General features: G+C 46.7%; 1 protein-coding gene across 2 annotated transcripts in view; it reads right to left on the bottom strand.

Annotated features, from left to right (window-relative positions):
• DAG1 (dystroglycan 1) overlaps positions 1–16,280 on the bottom strand; it is a 102,261-nt gene that overhangs the window by 29,459 nt on the left and 56,522 nt on the right. For both annotated transcript variants that reach the window (XM_078661290.1, XM_078661291.1), the window contains exon 2: positions 6,364–6,757. In XM_078661290.1, the coding sequence (XP_078517416.1) occupies positions 6,364–6,654 (291 nt within the window). In that variant the 5' untranslated portion in view covers positions 6,655–6,757. The remainder of the gene's footprint in view (positions 1–6,363; positions 6,758–16,280) is intronic.

Here is a 16,280-nt window from a genome sequence, read left to right as displayed (position 1 = left end):
AATGTACATCCCTCTCGTAAGTTCTCTATCAGAGTCCACCACAGTAGTGCTTTTTTTTATTCAAGGCGTTACGAGAATGATGTCGAACGAACCGGACACCTGCAACCATTGGAGCTTGAGTTCTTCTTGCAAAGGCCTCATTCTGAGACGGCAATTTGGTATCAACGGGATGCAGGATGAAATCATCCCCTGGAAAGATTTGAAGAACTGAAACGCACTCTTTTTCTTGCAAGAGGTGAGCTAATTTTCGGATCTTGAGCTGCCTCTCTTGAGACGAAAGCTTGTGTGAGTTGGGTGTCCAGTGTGGCTCCCAAGAAGGTCTTCCTTTGAGACGTAAGTAGATGAGATTTTTCGAAGTTGATGGAAAGACAGAGATTGGAACAGCGACAGACATCTTTGGACGTGTGCTTCTGTCTCTGATAAGGAATTCGTCTTAGTAAGACAGTCGTCCAAGTAAGGGAAGATTTGAACGCCTTCCAGGTGAAGGTGTGCAGCCACCGGAGCTAGCACCTTTGTGAACACACAGGGTGCTGACCGTAGTCCAAAAGGGAAGGACTTTGAACTCAAAATCCCTGCCAACCACTCTGAACCATAAGAACTTTCTGTGACTGTGGAGAATAGGCACATGAAAATAAGCATCTTGAAGTTAGAGGGTGGCAATGTGATCCCCCTACCGAAAGAAGCTGGAGGATTTCTTGAAGCGTTAACATCCGGAAGGACAGTTTTTTCAGGTATTTGTTGAGGGCGCGCAAGTAGAGGATGGGGCGCCATTCCCCTGTCTTCTTGCGAATGAGGAAGAATCTGGAGTAGAAACCCGTTCCGTTTTGCAATTGAGGAACTTTTTCGATCACTCCTTTCCGAATCATTAAATTTATCTGGGTGAACAGCTCCTTGAGATGAGCAGGAGGTGGGCCTTTGGGAGGAGAATTTGGAGGGGTTTTGATGAATTCCAAAGTGTGGCCTCTCGCCACTATATCTAGGACCCACTTCTGTGTAGTAATCTTGGACCAATTAGAGTAGAAATGGGATATTTTTCCTCCAACCTTTGATTGGGGAACAGGCAGAGATGGTGGCATATCTCATAGTTTCTTAGAGGAATCCCGCCCACATTAGGAGAACCTCCTCTTTGATTGCAAGAAGTTGTTACCTCGCTGTCCGTACGTTTGTTGTTTGTATGGTTGATATCTATGGTTACTTTGACTGGCTTCACCTTGGGCCAACTCATGCTCAGAAGCTCAAACAGGCAGTCTATTTTTTGCTGCCAGTTTGTAGGACTTTAGGCTAACTATCTTTAGAACTGAGTATTGTCTAGTAGGGACCAGTAGAAGGTCCTGATGAGTAAGCAGTAGGGGACTGCTTATGAAACATGTCGACCAGGTAGCAAGCTAATTGCTCTACCACAAAACCCCCTTCTTAATGTTCCCAGCCAGAGAAGTGAATAAAATATATTGTTTCTACTTGCCAGGGAATTTGTAACTTCTTTTTACTTACACTCACATATTTAGGTCCCTACACTTCACTGACACCACTTACACAGCACCCAAACATAGCCTTCTGTCACAATAACTAGTGCTCCCGCGTAGTCCGTAGGTCGTAGCACGTCCCGCCCCGTAGAGGGACGGGAAGACCCCCATGATGAAGCATAACACTAAAGGACTTTAGTGTGTGAGGGGTATTTTTAAAAAGCACATAGTGCCCTCATCTTTTCAGATCTAAGAGAGAGCCTAGCATCACACTATATACTGAAAATCAAAATATAAAAATAGTCACCATCACACATTGATAGAATCCTTTTGTTTATACAAATCTGTTAGGAGGGTGATTCTATCATTTCCTCTACACTTCCTCTATTGTTTTGGAGGACCTGCAGATCTTACTGCGGATACTGGTGCTGAAGAAGGTTGTCTTGGGGATTTGTACGCAGAGACAGATACTGGAGGCATGGGCGTCGAAGGAAGCGACTCAGCCGATTCAGATTGAGGAAACAGGCGCTAGTAGTCGTCCAACATATATTGCAATTTGTAAAGAGGGCCAATGGCATCTGTGCTGTAGGCACCATAGCAGGTGCTTGGTGTTCAAGGAACTGCTCCTCTTCCTGATCTTCATCCTGATATTTGATGAGCAGCTCAGATGGACTCCTAGCAGTGCGGAACCAGTCATCCACATCTGACTGCTCCTCGCCATCCTCAGAGTCCAGTCACTGGTCAGGTAGCTTCAGCAGGGAGAGAACCGCCAGTGAAGAACCCCGACTTTGTAACAAAGACGCTTCCATAGACGGCGGGGCAAAGGCGATCGTAGACTGTGTGGAAGACCAAACTTGTAACTCCTTACAAGACGATAGAAGAGGCGTCGGCGGTTGTTCCGTCGACGGTGCCGCTGATTAAGATGGTGTGAGGATAGTGACCGCCGGCGAAACAGTCAACTTCGTCGACGGGACAATCGTCGTCGACTAGGTTTTCAACGACGAGGCAATCTTTGTCGACAATGCTTTTGACGAGGCAATCTTCGTCGATGTGGCCGTCGACGATGAGGTAGTCTTCGCCGCCGGTGAGGTAGTCGGCGGAAAGCTGATCTTCGTCGACGAGGAATCAGTCGACGGAGTGGCCTTCGTGGACGATGAGCCCATCAACAGGATCTTCTTACCCTTCGTCGCCGACGATAGATGGCATCACTTTCGTCGATGAGATGGGTCGAACTGTAACAGAGACCAGCGTCGACTGAGAAGAGGCTGACGACATTATCATTTTAGGCCTCGGCGACGAAAAGGTGACTGTCGACGTCAAAGCAGCATGGGCGAGGATTATAGTCGACCAAGTAGTCGTCGTCGATGCCGTTGACGACGGAGCCACTTTCTGAGGTAAAACTTTTTCAGGAAGTCTTTTTGAAGCCAGAGACTTTCCAGACTTTTTCGGGGGCGTAACAATTCTAGATTTTGAAGGTGGAGAAGCCTTTTTTGGTGAAGAAGATGAAGGCAAGCTAGAACCCTTAGTGGATTTTGCTTTTCTCAACACCTTAGCCCCAGGAGAAGATACATCTTCCTCAGCCATCCTCTTCCTAGAGGATACAGATGCCCCAGAGGCCACACTTCCTACCTCAGATAAGGGGTTGTCCTGATCCTTGATCTTCTGCAGCCACAGAAGAAGGCAACCTTCCCTGTCTCGGAGGGTCTTCTGAGGGAAGGTCCTGCAGATCTTACACGAGAGCTGGATGGATAACATAGTCACTGAGCAAGTTGCAGGAGGTCCACATACTACACCCTCCTTGGCTAGTCCAGGATGATTAGAATGACATGGGCTTGGCGAAATGTCCTCAAAACCCAAGGAATCATGGGTATGGGGGAAATCTGTAATGGAGTGGAAAGTTCAACATCAACGGAAAGGCATCCACTAAGGCTACTTGCAAAAAAAATGGAGAACAGATCTGTGAGCAATGTGCATTCTCACAAGCAGTGAAGAGGTCCATCGAGGAGTGCCCCAAAGGGAGAGGATGGTCTAGACTACTTATGGATGAGAAAGTCACTTGTGGTCGGAACCGTCAAGCAGACTCAGCCTGTTGGTTCTGGTACTGGTGGTGCCTATGCAGTTACGCTGTGGCCCAAAGCCACTTGGAAACTAGGTTAGGACTCCATGCCTTCCTGCATGTGGAAATACCACGTTGCAGTGTTATTGTCTTTCAAGACCTGAATGGATCAACCACAAAAGGAGAGCAAGAAATCTTTTCCCAAACTGCTTTGATGGCATTGAGCAGGGTCTTTTTAAAAGGGAGAAGATGTTCCTACCACAGTAAAGCAGATTGCAGAACTTCCATTAGGATATTGCCAGGATTGGTGAAAACAGGCCCAGGCACCAAAAATAAATGTGGCTCCGATTAGTTAAATAAGATATTTGAAAAACAAGCATTTGCAATGCAATAGGTCTCGCATTAGGAAAGTTTGCGCTATTGGTCTTGTAAATGACAATTTTATTTATGTGTTGGTTTTGAAAATAGCTAAATTAATAGCTTTGTCATTTACAATGCCGTGATGCCGTGGTGGTGCTGAGTGATGCCGTGGTGGTGCTGAGTGATGCTGAGCGCTGCCGGGGCGGCGCCGAGCGGTGCCGGGGCGGCGCCGAGCGGTGCCGGGGCGGCGCCGAGCGGTGCCGGGGCGGCGCCGAGCGGTGCCGGGGCGGCGCCGAGCGGTGCCGGGGCGGCGCCGAGCGATGCCGGGGCGGCGCCGAGCGATGCCGGGCTCGGCGCCGCCGCCGAGCGATGCCGGGGCGGCGCCGAGCGATGCCGGGGCGACGCCGAGCGATGCCGGGGCGGCGCCGAGCGATGCCGGGGCGGCGCCGAGCGATGCCGGCGTGGCGCCGAGCGATGCCGGCGTGGCGCCGAGCGATGCCGGGGCGGCGCCGAGCGATGCCGGGGCGGCGCCGAGCGATGCCGGGGCGGCGCCGAGCGATGCCGGGGCGGCGCCGAGCGATGCCGGCGTGGCGCCGAGCGATGCCGGCGTGGCGCCGAGCGATGCCGGCGTGGCGCCGAGCGATGCCGGCGTGGCGCCGAGCGATGCCGGGGCGGCGCCGAGCGATGCCGGGGCGGCGCCGAGCGATGCCGGCGTGGCGCTGGCTGGCGTGGCGCCGAGCGATGCTGGCGTGGCGCCGAGCGATGCTGGCGTGGCGCCGAGCGATGCTGGCGTGGCGCCGAGCGATGCTGGCGTGGCGCCGAGTGGTGCTGGCGTGGCGCTGGGTGGTGCTGGCGTGGCGCTGGGTGATGATGTGGTGGTGCTGAGGGACTTATACTGTAGCTTCAAGGCAAGCATAGAATCATCTTCTTTAATGGGGGCGGGGCATCAAGTGAGAGGAGTTTGAGTGTTTGAAAAGATCATTAAATAAAAATAGAGGAGACACCACATAATAGAGTAACCAAAATCCTAAATGCTCAGGAGGTTCCTAATCAACTCTACTAATGAATTAATAATTTGTGGCTAGGAGGGGAGGGGTACATAGACCGAGAACTAGACGGGAGGCCTTGTAAGGTGAAGGAAGCTCACCACTGCAAAGCAGAGGCCCATCCGTGTTCACAGACAGCTAAGCTTAGGAAAAACGTTGAAGCGGGTAATGTACACGTCATGAAAGATCAACAGATTTTACTTAAGGAGTGGTGACTGTTTAAATAAGAGGCCAAAAAAAACTAGGGTTAAATAATTTTAACAAGCACAAAAGACACGCAGGATACTTAAAAGCGCCCGCGAAATGTAATGAAAAGCGGCCGCGAAATGAAATGAAAAGCGGCCGGAAAATGCTCTCGGCATTGCGGGGGCGGGGGGCGCATTCCTTTGCAGTGTGAAGCAGTGGGCGGGGGAGCGGATCCCTTTGAAGTGAAGCTCTCGGCATTGCTGTGGCGGGTCTGATGCAATGATGCGAGGCAGGCGGCTCGGGGAGCAAATGGCAAGCGCGTGCACGGGCACATGCACTCGGCGCAATCCGCCTGGTTTAGCTTTCGTGGATCCAACTCTATAAGTCTCGACATCTGCAATGCGCATGCGCATTGGCAGAGGTCGAGACCTAAAAACTGGCCTATGAGACAAATTGAGAAAGTTTTGCACGTGTAAAAACACACTGTACAAGAGTTAAGCAAGGAAAACTTCAGGGATTTGAGCTAGATGGAGGCAATGTTTGTTTTATTATCAGGAAACTAGATAGTAAAACAGAGTCAGCAGTCTATAGAACAGGCCCACAAACAGCCAAAAGCCAGCCAACACACTGACCTGCCAGACGGGTAGTGCCCTATAGGCCAGTCCGACCCTACAGCCTCCACAGTGGGAAAGCGTAGGTCTAAAACTTCCACTTCCTTGCTCAGTTATGCAAGGAAGGAGGGGTCGCCAAAGACGTCCATCTCCGATTCCAGGGATGTATCAAGGACACTTGTGTTTTGCAGTGACAAGCACTTTGCTGTATCCGAAGGAGCGGAAGGCTAACATCTGGCTGCCTCACAACAGTCACTGTCATCAGGGAACACCACCTCCGGCATTTGAATATGGTCCGAATCTGGCCGGCACAAAGATGTAATCGGTAAACCAGTGTATGGACACGGTGTCAGAGCAGACTTCAATTCCTCCTGCGGCAAATCCTTGTACCTCTCTCCTGGAGTTATAGGTTAGTCTGTTCTTCAAACCAAATAAGGAAAAAAACATTGTTTTTCATCTTTTGTACCTCAATAACAATGGCTACCGAGTTTCCAATAAGTTCTAGAATAGTTTACAAATGCATGGATGTCGTTTCATTAGCATTTCACTAGTTTCACGTCCGTTATGCAAGGCATACATTTGCTATCATTTACAATCATTAAGTCAATGGATATTTTAATTTTTGACAAAATCGGTCTCACCTGTATAACTTGACCATTAGAAGCAATCAAATTGGTTGGGACTGTCAGTCTGAAGGGTCGCCCAACAGCTGCCGAGCTATCGGGAATTCCCATCAAAGGACCAACAGAATCCTTGGGCTCTGAAAATGAAGAATGCATGGATGCTTCCAACTGGTGCTCAAAGTCTCGTACGATTTCAACTGGATCATTTGGAGAATGGGATTCAACAGAAACCAATACAAGAAGCATTATGAATAAAGTTCTCCTCAGTGGAGGAAACAGCAGTAGAAATTTAAAAGTCATTGTTGCCATTGTTTTTTTGATACAGTATTCCAATTGGGACAGATAGCAACCAACAGGGTCTGCATCAAAATATTTTCATGGACTGCTTTACATCAGCTCGAGTCTCCAGAACCTAAAAAAAAAAAAAAAAATTAACCTCAGACGTTTCACATATACGTTTGCACTAATTCACAGACGTCCGTCCATCTTGTCTATAGAACGTCGACTCATCTATATACTAGTGTAGCAATGAATTCCAAACGCAATAACCCAAAGTGCTAGAAACCACCTGCATTCAAAAGTACCCATCAAATATTGAAAAGCATTAACGATTTAATAGGTCTGATCAAGTCAGCCTGTAATGAACATTTTTGTCATTTTAAGACTGAAGAATTGTCATGAGGTGTGGGGTAGCTTTGAAACTTCGAATGACCAGGGGCAGTGTAGTGGGTAATGTTCCTTAATGGCCACCTCTCAAGATTATGTCATGTAACATTGGCATGTACAGTGAATATGTCCAAATGTGAAAAACCACTGTTGCTGAAACTGTATGTGCCACACAAAGCAAAACAAAATACCTCCAATCGGGAAAGAGGGCACAGTGACGGAGAAGGAACTAAAACAGCAGTGCCTTCATCTTTTTGAAGGAGCCTGTAGGGCAAGCGCGATGAGCTTTTTATATAGGAAGGGTAGACGCCTAGGAAAGCTGTGTGTGACTGGGGCAAGGAGTCAAGTGGGTGGCAGGAGAAGCACAGATGTTGGATGCATTATGTGCAGTGGCAAGTGAGGGCTGGGTGGGGCGTGCAGGGGAGGGTCAGATGTAAGGACCACGTTGCTGTCTGGAGGAAGAACAGAGGGATCTAAAGGAGGACCTGGAGGCACTTCCACAGCAGGTGGCACAAAGGAGGAACAGAGGATTTTTGTAGCACAAAAATCTGCCTGTGTTTTAAAGAGATCAGGGAGTTTTCCAAGCCTATTGAGTACGAAAATCGACTTTTGTTTACTCCTCTACAACTAATTTCGGAGAGGACATACATATGAAACAATTCTTGGTAAAAGTCGAGAAGTCTGGTTATTAAGAGTTGGCACACTTGTAAACACAGGTATCCACAAAAGCTATTTAGCAGATGAAGTCAGGCCAATGGCTTTGTCAATTTTTGCAAAAAGGGACTGCTTTAGAAAAAAAAAAAGGAATGGGACAGTCAGTGTGACGATTCATTTGAATTCTTAGATGAAAAATAGTCGTTATTGCTTTTAAAAGGAAGCCTTACTTTATTGTGGCATGGACACTAAACAGCCAACAGAATGAGGCGGGAAAACATCATACAATACATCACAGACAGCTGCCTTGCCAGGTACGGCCTAAAAATGCGGCTGTGGGTCAAGAATATTCTTTTTCGTGGACTTTTGGGAAAGGATTCTGAACTCAAAAACAACACTTGGGATAATTCTTAACTAACTGACTACGTTCCCTCAAATTGGGGTTATTTGGAAAGAAGAATCATTCTTGCCACTCAAAGTCATTTGTTTCAAAGGCATGCATTAGGAAATTTAGACGCCTCCAACTCTCTCCCCGCCAAAGAGGGACAGTTGACTTCTGCGCCGTACCGTTGTCGTAAGAAAATCATTTTTTAAGCATTTTCATTGCCAAGTTTTTAGAACTCGCAGCATTTAAAGGATGGTGGTATGTGCGTGCTGTCACGCTTTTAGTGCAAAGTTTGCAAGTAGGTTGTGCGCATTTGTTGTTAGTAGAGGACTCTGTTCTGTACTACAGAGAATGTTGCTCCCTTTAGGTTCTTACTACCTTGGAACATAACTTTTACTAATTCAAGAGGAGGGCGTAGGCATAGTGAACCCAGCCTGCATTTGCAAGTGTACACAACACGAACTGTTACTTTAATTTGCTTGAACACCAAGATTATAGTGCAAGTAAATCTAAAAAGTCAATGTGATGCAAAATTTCATGTATGAACTATGCATGAGGACACGATTAGCAAAACACCATACTGACTAAAAGTCCCATTTCATAAGCAATTTCCTTCCTTCTTTGTTTAAACTGAATGAAATTCAAATTGAAATCCTGATTTCATTTTTCTATACAGGCAGGATATACAATTCAAGTGTTATGGGGGGGGTCCTTGAACGATCCCTACAGCAACCCGTTGTGGTAAGCTTTTTTTGAGACTACATACAGCATGCCTCCTTGTCCAGAGAAGGAAAGGTCAAACTGTAAGAAAAGATTGCATGTTATTTTCAAGCACGAGATGAGCATTGGGCACGTGCAGGGTTGAGAACCAAATGGCGTGCAGGTGGAGGTATTTGGCAAGCAAGCAAAAGTATCACGTACTTTCAAGTCTACTGCCCAACCTGGGTGCTATAACTGGAATCTGTGTCGCTGCTGTTCACAAACTTCCTTTAAAGCCCAATAACACCAGAACTCTTCATACACCATCTTGTGAAGCCATTCCAATACACCTTTTTTTCCCCAAGTCTTGTATACTAGGCAGCGCATTTACTGTCTAGTAGTGCAAGACATATTGCTACCTTCCAGCTAGCTTAGAGCACACACACTGCTTACCATTGGTTTGTTTCATTGTCACATTCACTTGCTTGGTTCTTCCTCCAATTTTCACTCTCCTGGGGGATGGGCACCTTACTGCTTACTTTATAAGGCATTACTTTTTTAGGTCTCGCCTAGCGACGCATGCGCTGCGCGCTTGCGAGATCTATTGTCATCGGTTTTCTTTTGGAAGTGGGGTTAGTGACCGTCCGGTCTTTTAGGCCCCGCCCACCTGGACTGGACTCATGGGCGTGTCAGCACTTGACATTGCCACGTTGTGTCCTTGCTCACACTTGAGCCCCCCTTCTCTAAGAGGCTTGTTTCACAATGTTCCATCTCTAATCGGGGCCTTAAGTCTGGCCATTGTTGTCAACAAGAGCAAGGAAGCGGGTCTAATTGAGAGGGCTTCGAGCCAAGCCCCCTCGGGAGGCGACACTGCCTCGTGCTGCACCACGGTCATTAATAAACGAGAGGCGAGGTCGAGGCTGTCAGGGCCTAGTGCAAAGACCCTTGCTTGAGGCCTGAAACCAGCGAGGAAGAGGAGGTAATGTTTTAATGGCCTGGCCAGCGGGTGCCTCTGCTGTCCGTCACGCTTAATCTGCTTCTCTTTTGTTTTGCACTTGAACTGTGTATTCACTTGTAAAATAACAACCACACCTCTGGACTCGTCTGCGTTGTGTAGGGGGCCAGGACTGACACGCAATCACCCTGTCAATTTTGAACTGCAAATGCGTACGTTTCCTAGAAACGTTTTGGGGGTTGCAGTTCAAAAACGGGCAATTATTGGCAGATAAAGTGTACAAGGGAGGTGGTTACAGAGCGAGGGTGTGAACTACAAATATTACAGAGCGTGCTCCTGCCCTTACCCCGAACTTTTTATTGTAAAACGTAATTGCCCCGTGTGGTCAGGAAGAATGTCTCACTCCTTACCTGCTTCGGGACAGGCGTGCATTCTTGGAGTCTTACTGGGAGTGGACCAACACAGTGGTATCCTGCCGTCCTGAAGATACAAGCACCTAAGAGCTTAAAAAACGCCCAGACAAGCCCTGCCACCTAGGTGCTATGCACCCGTGGGCTCTGATGACGTGACAAGCCTTCCTGGTTGCCTCTCTGTGTGACACATACCAAGAAGATTTACCCTCAGGCCATTGCTCCTAGAAGAGCAGGGTGAAAGGTGAAGCGTACCCCGCCCACTCCTCCACTCTCTAGCCCCGGCTGGCTCGGAGGAGCCGGAGCTCTGCTGCTGCATTGTCCAGTCAGAAGGCTCTTTATTTTAGAGCGCCTGGGAATAGCACGGGAGGGGGTGGGAAGGAGCGGCGTGTGGGGGAGGGGGGACAGTATACCTCCATGATGTTTGGAGGAAAAGGCTCAACCCTTCCTGCCCAGGAGCACTGGGAACCAGATGCATACATCCTCTCACAATGCCTCCCTCCCCCGCCAGTTCCCTTGAAGCCAGAGTAGTGTGCGTAGAGGTGATAAGTGACCTGACAGATGTGTCGGTGGAGGCTGCACCCGGCGCTGGCCGCGGCTGCCAAGTCCAAATCTGCTAACCGGCTGGAAAGTAACAGGGGCTGCCATAGAAAGTCCAAATCTGATAACCGACTGGAAAGTAGCAGGGGCTGCCATAGAAAACAGTGTCAGTGTGCCCCAGTTCGTGTTACTCACAGTGTCCTTTCCCTGGTTCACCGGAGGAAGAGGCTTTCCTGGAAGAAAGCAGTGCACACCTTGGTGGTATGCATTATTTAAAGCCCGCCGCATCTGTGCCAACGTGTGCACCTTTCATTTAGAAGCTGGCAGCTGCCACTCTATTGTACCCTGGACCCACCGGCCCGCCTGGAAAGCATAACATTTGTAGTCGCATTAATTAAACAAATGTGTAGCAGTTATGTATATAGTGAGAACTCTGAAGTGTATTCAGAATCTTGCACTTATGTTGGGGGGGGTGGGGGAATTGCGGGGTGTAGGGTTTCTATCTAGTGTTCAACGCAAGGGGCAAAAAAACACACACGGTTAGTATGGATGGAGGCCCATGCAGTCCCGGAAGAAGCAGGTCTTCTATATTTTTGTATGGACATCTGATCCATCACAGGGTGTTTTTCCAGATCTTTCTAAAGTTGGAAAATTCATATTTTCTGGTCTTATCTCCTTTTTGCATCTGCTGATTTCTAGTCCAACCAGGTCAAGTCTTGTATTGCTTTAACCCCAGTATCTGGTGATTTTCTCGGCCAGGTAGGGTGGCGTGTTAGTAGCTTCTGTGTTGAGGATTTAAGAGGTCAGACTAGTGCCGATCCTTCAACACCTGTTGTGTTCATCCCAAGTTTATTATTTGCACTCCATGAGCATGACATGCACGTCAATTCACCAAAATGCCTGGGGTTGCGGAAGTAACATCACACGCCCTTTCAACTTCACTTTCTCACACACACGCTTACATATACACACACACATTCACACTTACACACAGACACACTCAAACACTGTCACCCACAAGCACGCACACAAAATACATTTAAAAGCATTTTTTACATACCTCATCTGCCTGAGGTCATAGTTCAGCTAATTGAACTCATTTTTATAACAGTGAAATATATATATTCCCCACTGTTAGTGTAATAATATCATTGACAGAATCCCCACCTAACGTTTATAAGGAAGAGCGCCCTGGCAACCCCTAGATAACGTCGATACAGCATGATGTTTTATTTTCACTTGCCTGTTGCCTCTACTCCCTACTACTGCCCTTCATATTGCTTATCCTATCTGCACCCACCCTCTCGCCTTTTGCTTTTCCTCACTACAAACCACTCACACCCCCCACCCACCCCCACTGCTTGCTCACCTGAGTGCTTCTCCCCCTCTAGCTCTATACTGGTCCATTGCTTCTGTTTCTCACCCTGCCCTTCATATGGCTTCCCCGACCCACACCCTTTTTCTGTTGTCCATAGCTTCTCCTCCCGAACTCCCTTTCTGTTGTTCATCATCCCTGATAAATGCTTAGGTTCCCCACTCCCCACCGCCCTTTTACTTTTCCAACTCTGTAAATGTAAATGCTTTTGTATTTATATAGCGCACTTCTAACTAGAGGTCTTGTAGCGCTGTATTCATACCGCTGTGGAACCCGTCCTGGCTTTCCTGTGAAATGTCCACTCCTGGGCACCCCCAAGGTGAAGTCAGGCATCCAAGCGCTGCTGGGGCCGTTGTGGAGATTAAGCAAGCTATTGCCCAGAGTCCCAGAGTGGGACCCATGATTAGACTAGGCACCGAGGCGAGCATTATCAGGTCCAGGGAAATTGAGTCCAAGACCCGCCGAGGTGGGAATTGAACCCTGGTCCCGGGCCAGACCTCTGCATCAGTGTCTGGCGCTCTAACCATTGAGCCACGCTTCTCCACTCTCCGGCCCTCCACGTTGCTAGCCTCCCGATACTGCAATTTAAAAAATAAAATCTTGCTCTCCCCATTTTGTAGCTGCACCCTTAAACAAGCATTTGCAATGCAATAGGTCTCGAATCTGCGAAAGTTTCAGCTGTTGGCATTATAAATGACAATGCCTTTTATTTACGTGTTGGTTTTTAAAACATAAATAAAAGGCATTGCCATTTACAATACCAATAGCTTCAACTTTTGCAAATGCGAGACCTATTGCATTGCAAATGCTTGTTGTTTTTGTGTAAGCACTCGGAGCGCATATGCTTAAAAAGTTATTTCCAGTGAGCGTATCTATCTCTCTCCGTGCTTATTTGTCTCCCATGTGCGTTACCCAACCTGTGATAAGCTTGCCCGCATGTGACCCCTGTGCATGTTCCTTTTTTCGCCCGTATGATTCTAACCCCTCCGAGCTTCATTGGTTCACGTTTCACCCCTCAGTCCACCCTGCTCCCTCTCACCCATTTCGTGTAATCTGCTCCCTGCATGTTGCTTCTGCCCATCAACACCCGGTGTTGCTTTACCCCCTTAGTTCTAGTGTTGCTTTCAATTGCCTCCGCATTTGTTCCCACACACAGGCTCTGCCCACCCCATGTTGCTTTCTCACACCCCACCTGCTTTAATAAGGAAAACACTTTTGTACGTTTATCCTTTGTATTTGCCAATTCAAGTCGCATCAGCAAATATAAAAAGTAGTTTTTTAAAAAGCACCACATTTTATAGGTGCAAACATGCAAGTGGCGCATGCCTACAAGAAGACGCAATCCTTTTTTTCTTTTCAATTTAGCCATGCTGGACAAATCGCACAGGGGAGATAAGGAGCTTTGCCAATGCTCGTTTTAAAAAGGCACTTCCCAATTAAATCTTGATTAATCCTCCCTCTAGCTGTGGTTAAGAGAGCATGCACTTAACTGCAAGTGAGGTTTTTTTCTTTCTTAATATGGTGGCTCGGTTAAAGTCACTTTTTTGCAGTTGCATTTTTGAAGAGAAAATAAGCAATCATAAATACGACGCTACCCAATTTTAAGGGCCCAGTTACATGATTTGAATTATAACTGTAGGACTAGGTACTCTTTACAAAGGGTGGAAGGATTTGAGAATATCTGTATAACTGGACCGGCTATCCTGCCATTTTGGCATTAGCTGGAAGGCTGCAGGCTATAGGGGCTGCTCTCAAAGCAATCCAGGATTCCATTAACCAATAATGCTCCAAAAGGTTCTTTCTAGCTAGAGACCATAAAGACATGGACATTTTTGCTACAGTTGTTTACTGGTTTCCAGTCCAGCCTAGAGTGGATTAGGTATGCAAAATGACTGATTTACATACGGTCATGAACAACCAAACCACATTTAGACCGTTTAAGGATACACGTTTTGGTGTGTCCACAATTCTCCTTCCCATAACTTCCAAGACAGCCCCCATGCAGAGATAGCCATCATAGAGCTACTGCATGGATAGCACATTTTACTAATCTGTATTCCCCTAAGGAAGATATTGGAATCTCCCACCTCATTGTTTCGGCACATATAGGGCCCGCCCCTCATGCTAACGCGTGGCCGCATGCTTTTAGGACGACTTCAGGACTACACCAAAACAAATAACCTCTGGGACCTACAGTACAGTTTTAGGAATGGGCTGGGAACTGCAGACCAGGCCATTAATTTAGATTTACTAATTGGGAAGTATATGCACATGAAAGGTGGCAATCTGTTTTTAGTTTTTGTAGATTTATCTTCGGCTTTTGATTTGATAGTTCACGATAAGTTATGGGCAACCATGGCCAATATGGGCATGGATTGCACCATTGTGAACTTCCTTAGAGAGTTGTACGCCCAAGGCAGCGGTAGAGTACGTTATGGCCTTAGCGGCATTTGTACTGAGCCATTTAAAATAGGAAGAGGAGTATGCCAGGTATACGTAATGGCCCCCTTCCTGTTCAATCTCTATATTAATAGCGTAGGCGATATACTGGCAAGTAACTGAGCTGACCTACCCCAGGTGGGACATCGGCCTATACCAGCACTTTTTAAAGCCGATGACGCAGTGTTAATGGCCGCACGCCCATTACCCTGCAGCGTCTAGAGGACGAGTTTGCTCAGTTCATGCGAAACCTTGGGCTAAAAAAATAATGTAGGCAAAACCTTCGCCATGAGGATTGGGAAGAAGGCCACTCGCTGCCGTGACATCCTTACTGAGGCTTCCATAATTCAGTTCACAGAGTCATTCTCATATCTGGCCATTGTCTTTAATCAATTGGATTATTGGCAACGGACGATTAAACCAAGCAACTCCACTTTATGAAAACAACAATGGCTCTATTAAGTTTTGCTAGACAGCTTGGCTTTAAACATCCGAAGGAAATGATGACAATTCATAAGGCCAAATGTAGATCCACTGCCATGTACGGAGCTGAGCTCTGAGGGCATGGAAAGATTGATATACTACAGCTTGAAGAAAATGCTTTTTTTAGGTCTCTCCTTGCTCTCCCGAAAGTAGCACAACCTACGTGTGTCACTCTGAACTAGGAGCCCCTTACATAGCAGACTTGATCAGGATCCAGCCAGTGCTATTATGGCACAAAATATGGTTATCCAAACATACAACTGTAAAGCGAGCCATAATTGCTGACTGCCAAAAATCCTCATATGCCCTTAACATCCCGTGGCACAAATACGTGCACAACTTTCTGACAGACCTTGGTCATCCCGAATATTTCAATCTCCTGGTCAATGTTCAAAGGAAAGCCTTGAAACTGAAATGCATCTCATTACTGGACAAAATCAGATTAGCATCTGAAATGTGTAAACCCTCTGAGCGGAGGAATCAAATGATCTTGACTAGTTCTTATATGAAACCATATCTAGCCAATGTGTATAATCCGCGCCACAAGTTTGCCTTAACCCGTTTTCGGTTGGATATTTTCCACCGTTTAGTTTTCCTATTACTAACAACTGGTCACCTGACCTGGGGAATTGCACGTTTGATGATCCCTCACCACAGAACACCATGCATACCGTGCTTTTCTGCAAACACTTTTCAGGTTTCAGACAAACTCATTAAACCCTTGTTATTACAGCTGGGTTTTTACACAATGCCGCCCTGCGTTTATTTATCTGCAAATGCTACCAAATATTTTTATTTGTGCAGTAATGTCACGATTTTTGCTGGCCGTTTATAACTACAGGAAGCGGTTGTAAATAGTAATTATGTGATTGTGCAGTGACAACAGTTTAATATTCTATTTGATATTCTTGTTTTTATATAGAATAAACTTTTGTACCTTGTTTTAAACTCGTACTTTGGCTATTTTAAACTATTGTCATGGATGTATTTTTGTAGCTTTTATGATTCACTTTGTGACTTCGAAGAAAGCTTATTTTGATTTGATACTGAGGCTCATCCCAGAAGAAAGAATATCAGGACTGAGACTGGCTAAAGGCATACTATTTTTAAAATGTTATAAATTATTCAAAACCAAGCGTTTTTCTGTCGATTACATTTAAACTCAGCCTGTGAAAATCCACATATTAATATGGAATCAATATTGAACATGTTATTTCTGGGATCTGCTTTACAATTTTTCTCGGGCATGTGGTCCGGTTTACTCTTAAGAATAGTGGTGTCCAATTAAAACGGATTATAAAATGCACCAACAACATAATGAAATTGATT

Source organism: Lissotriton helveticus, chromosome 9, assembly GCF_964261635.1.
Source record: "Lissotriton helveticus chromosome 9, aLisHel1.1, whole genome shotgun sequence".
NCBI lineage: Eukaryota > Metazoa > Chordata > Amphibia > Caudata > Salamandridae > Lissotriton > Lissotriton helveticus.
This window is presented reverse-complemented; position numbering and strand designations above follow the sequence as displayed.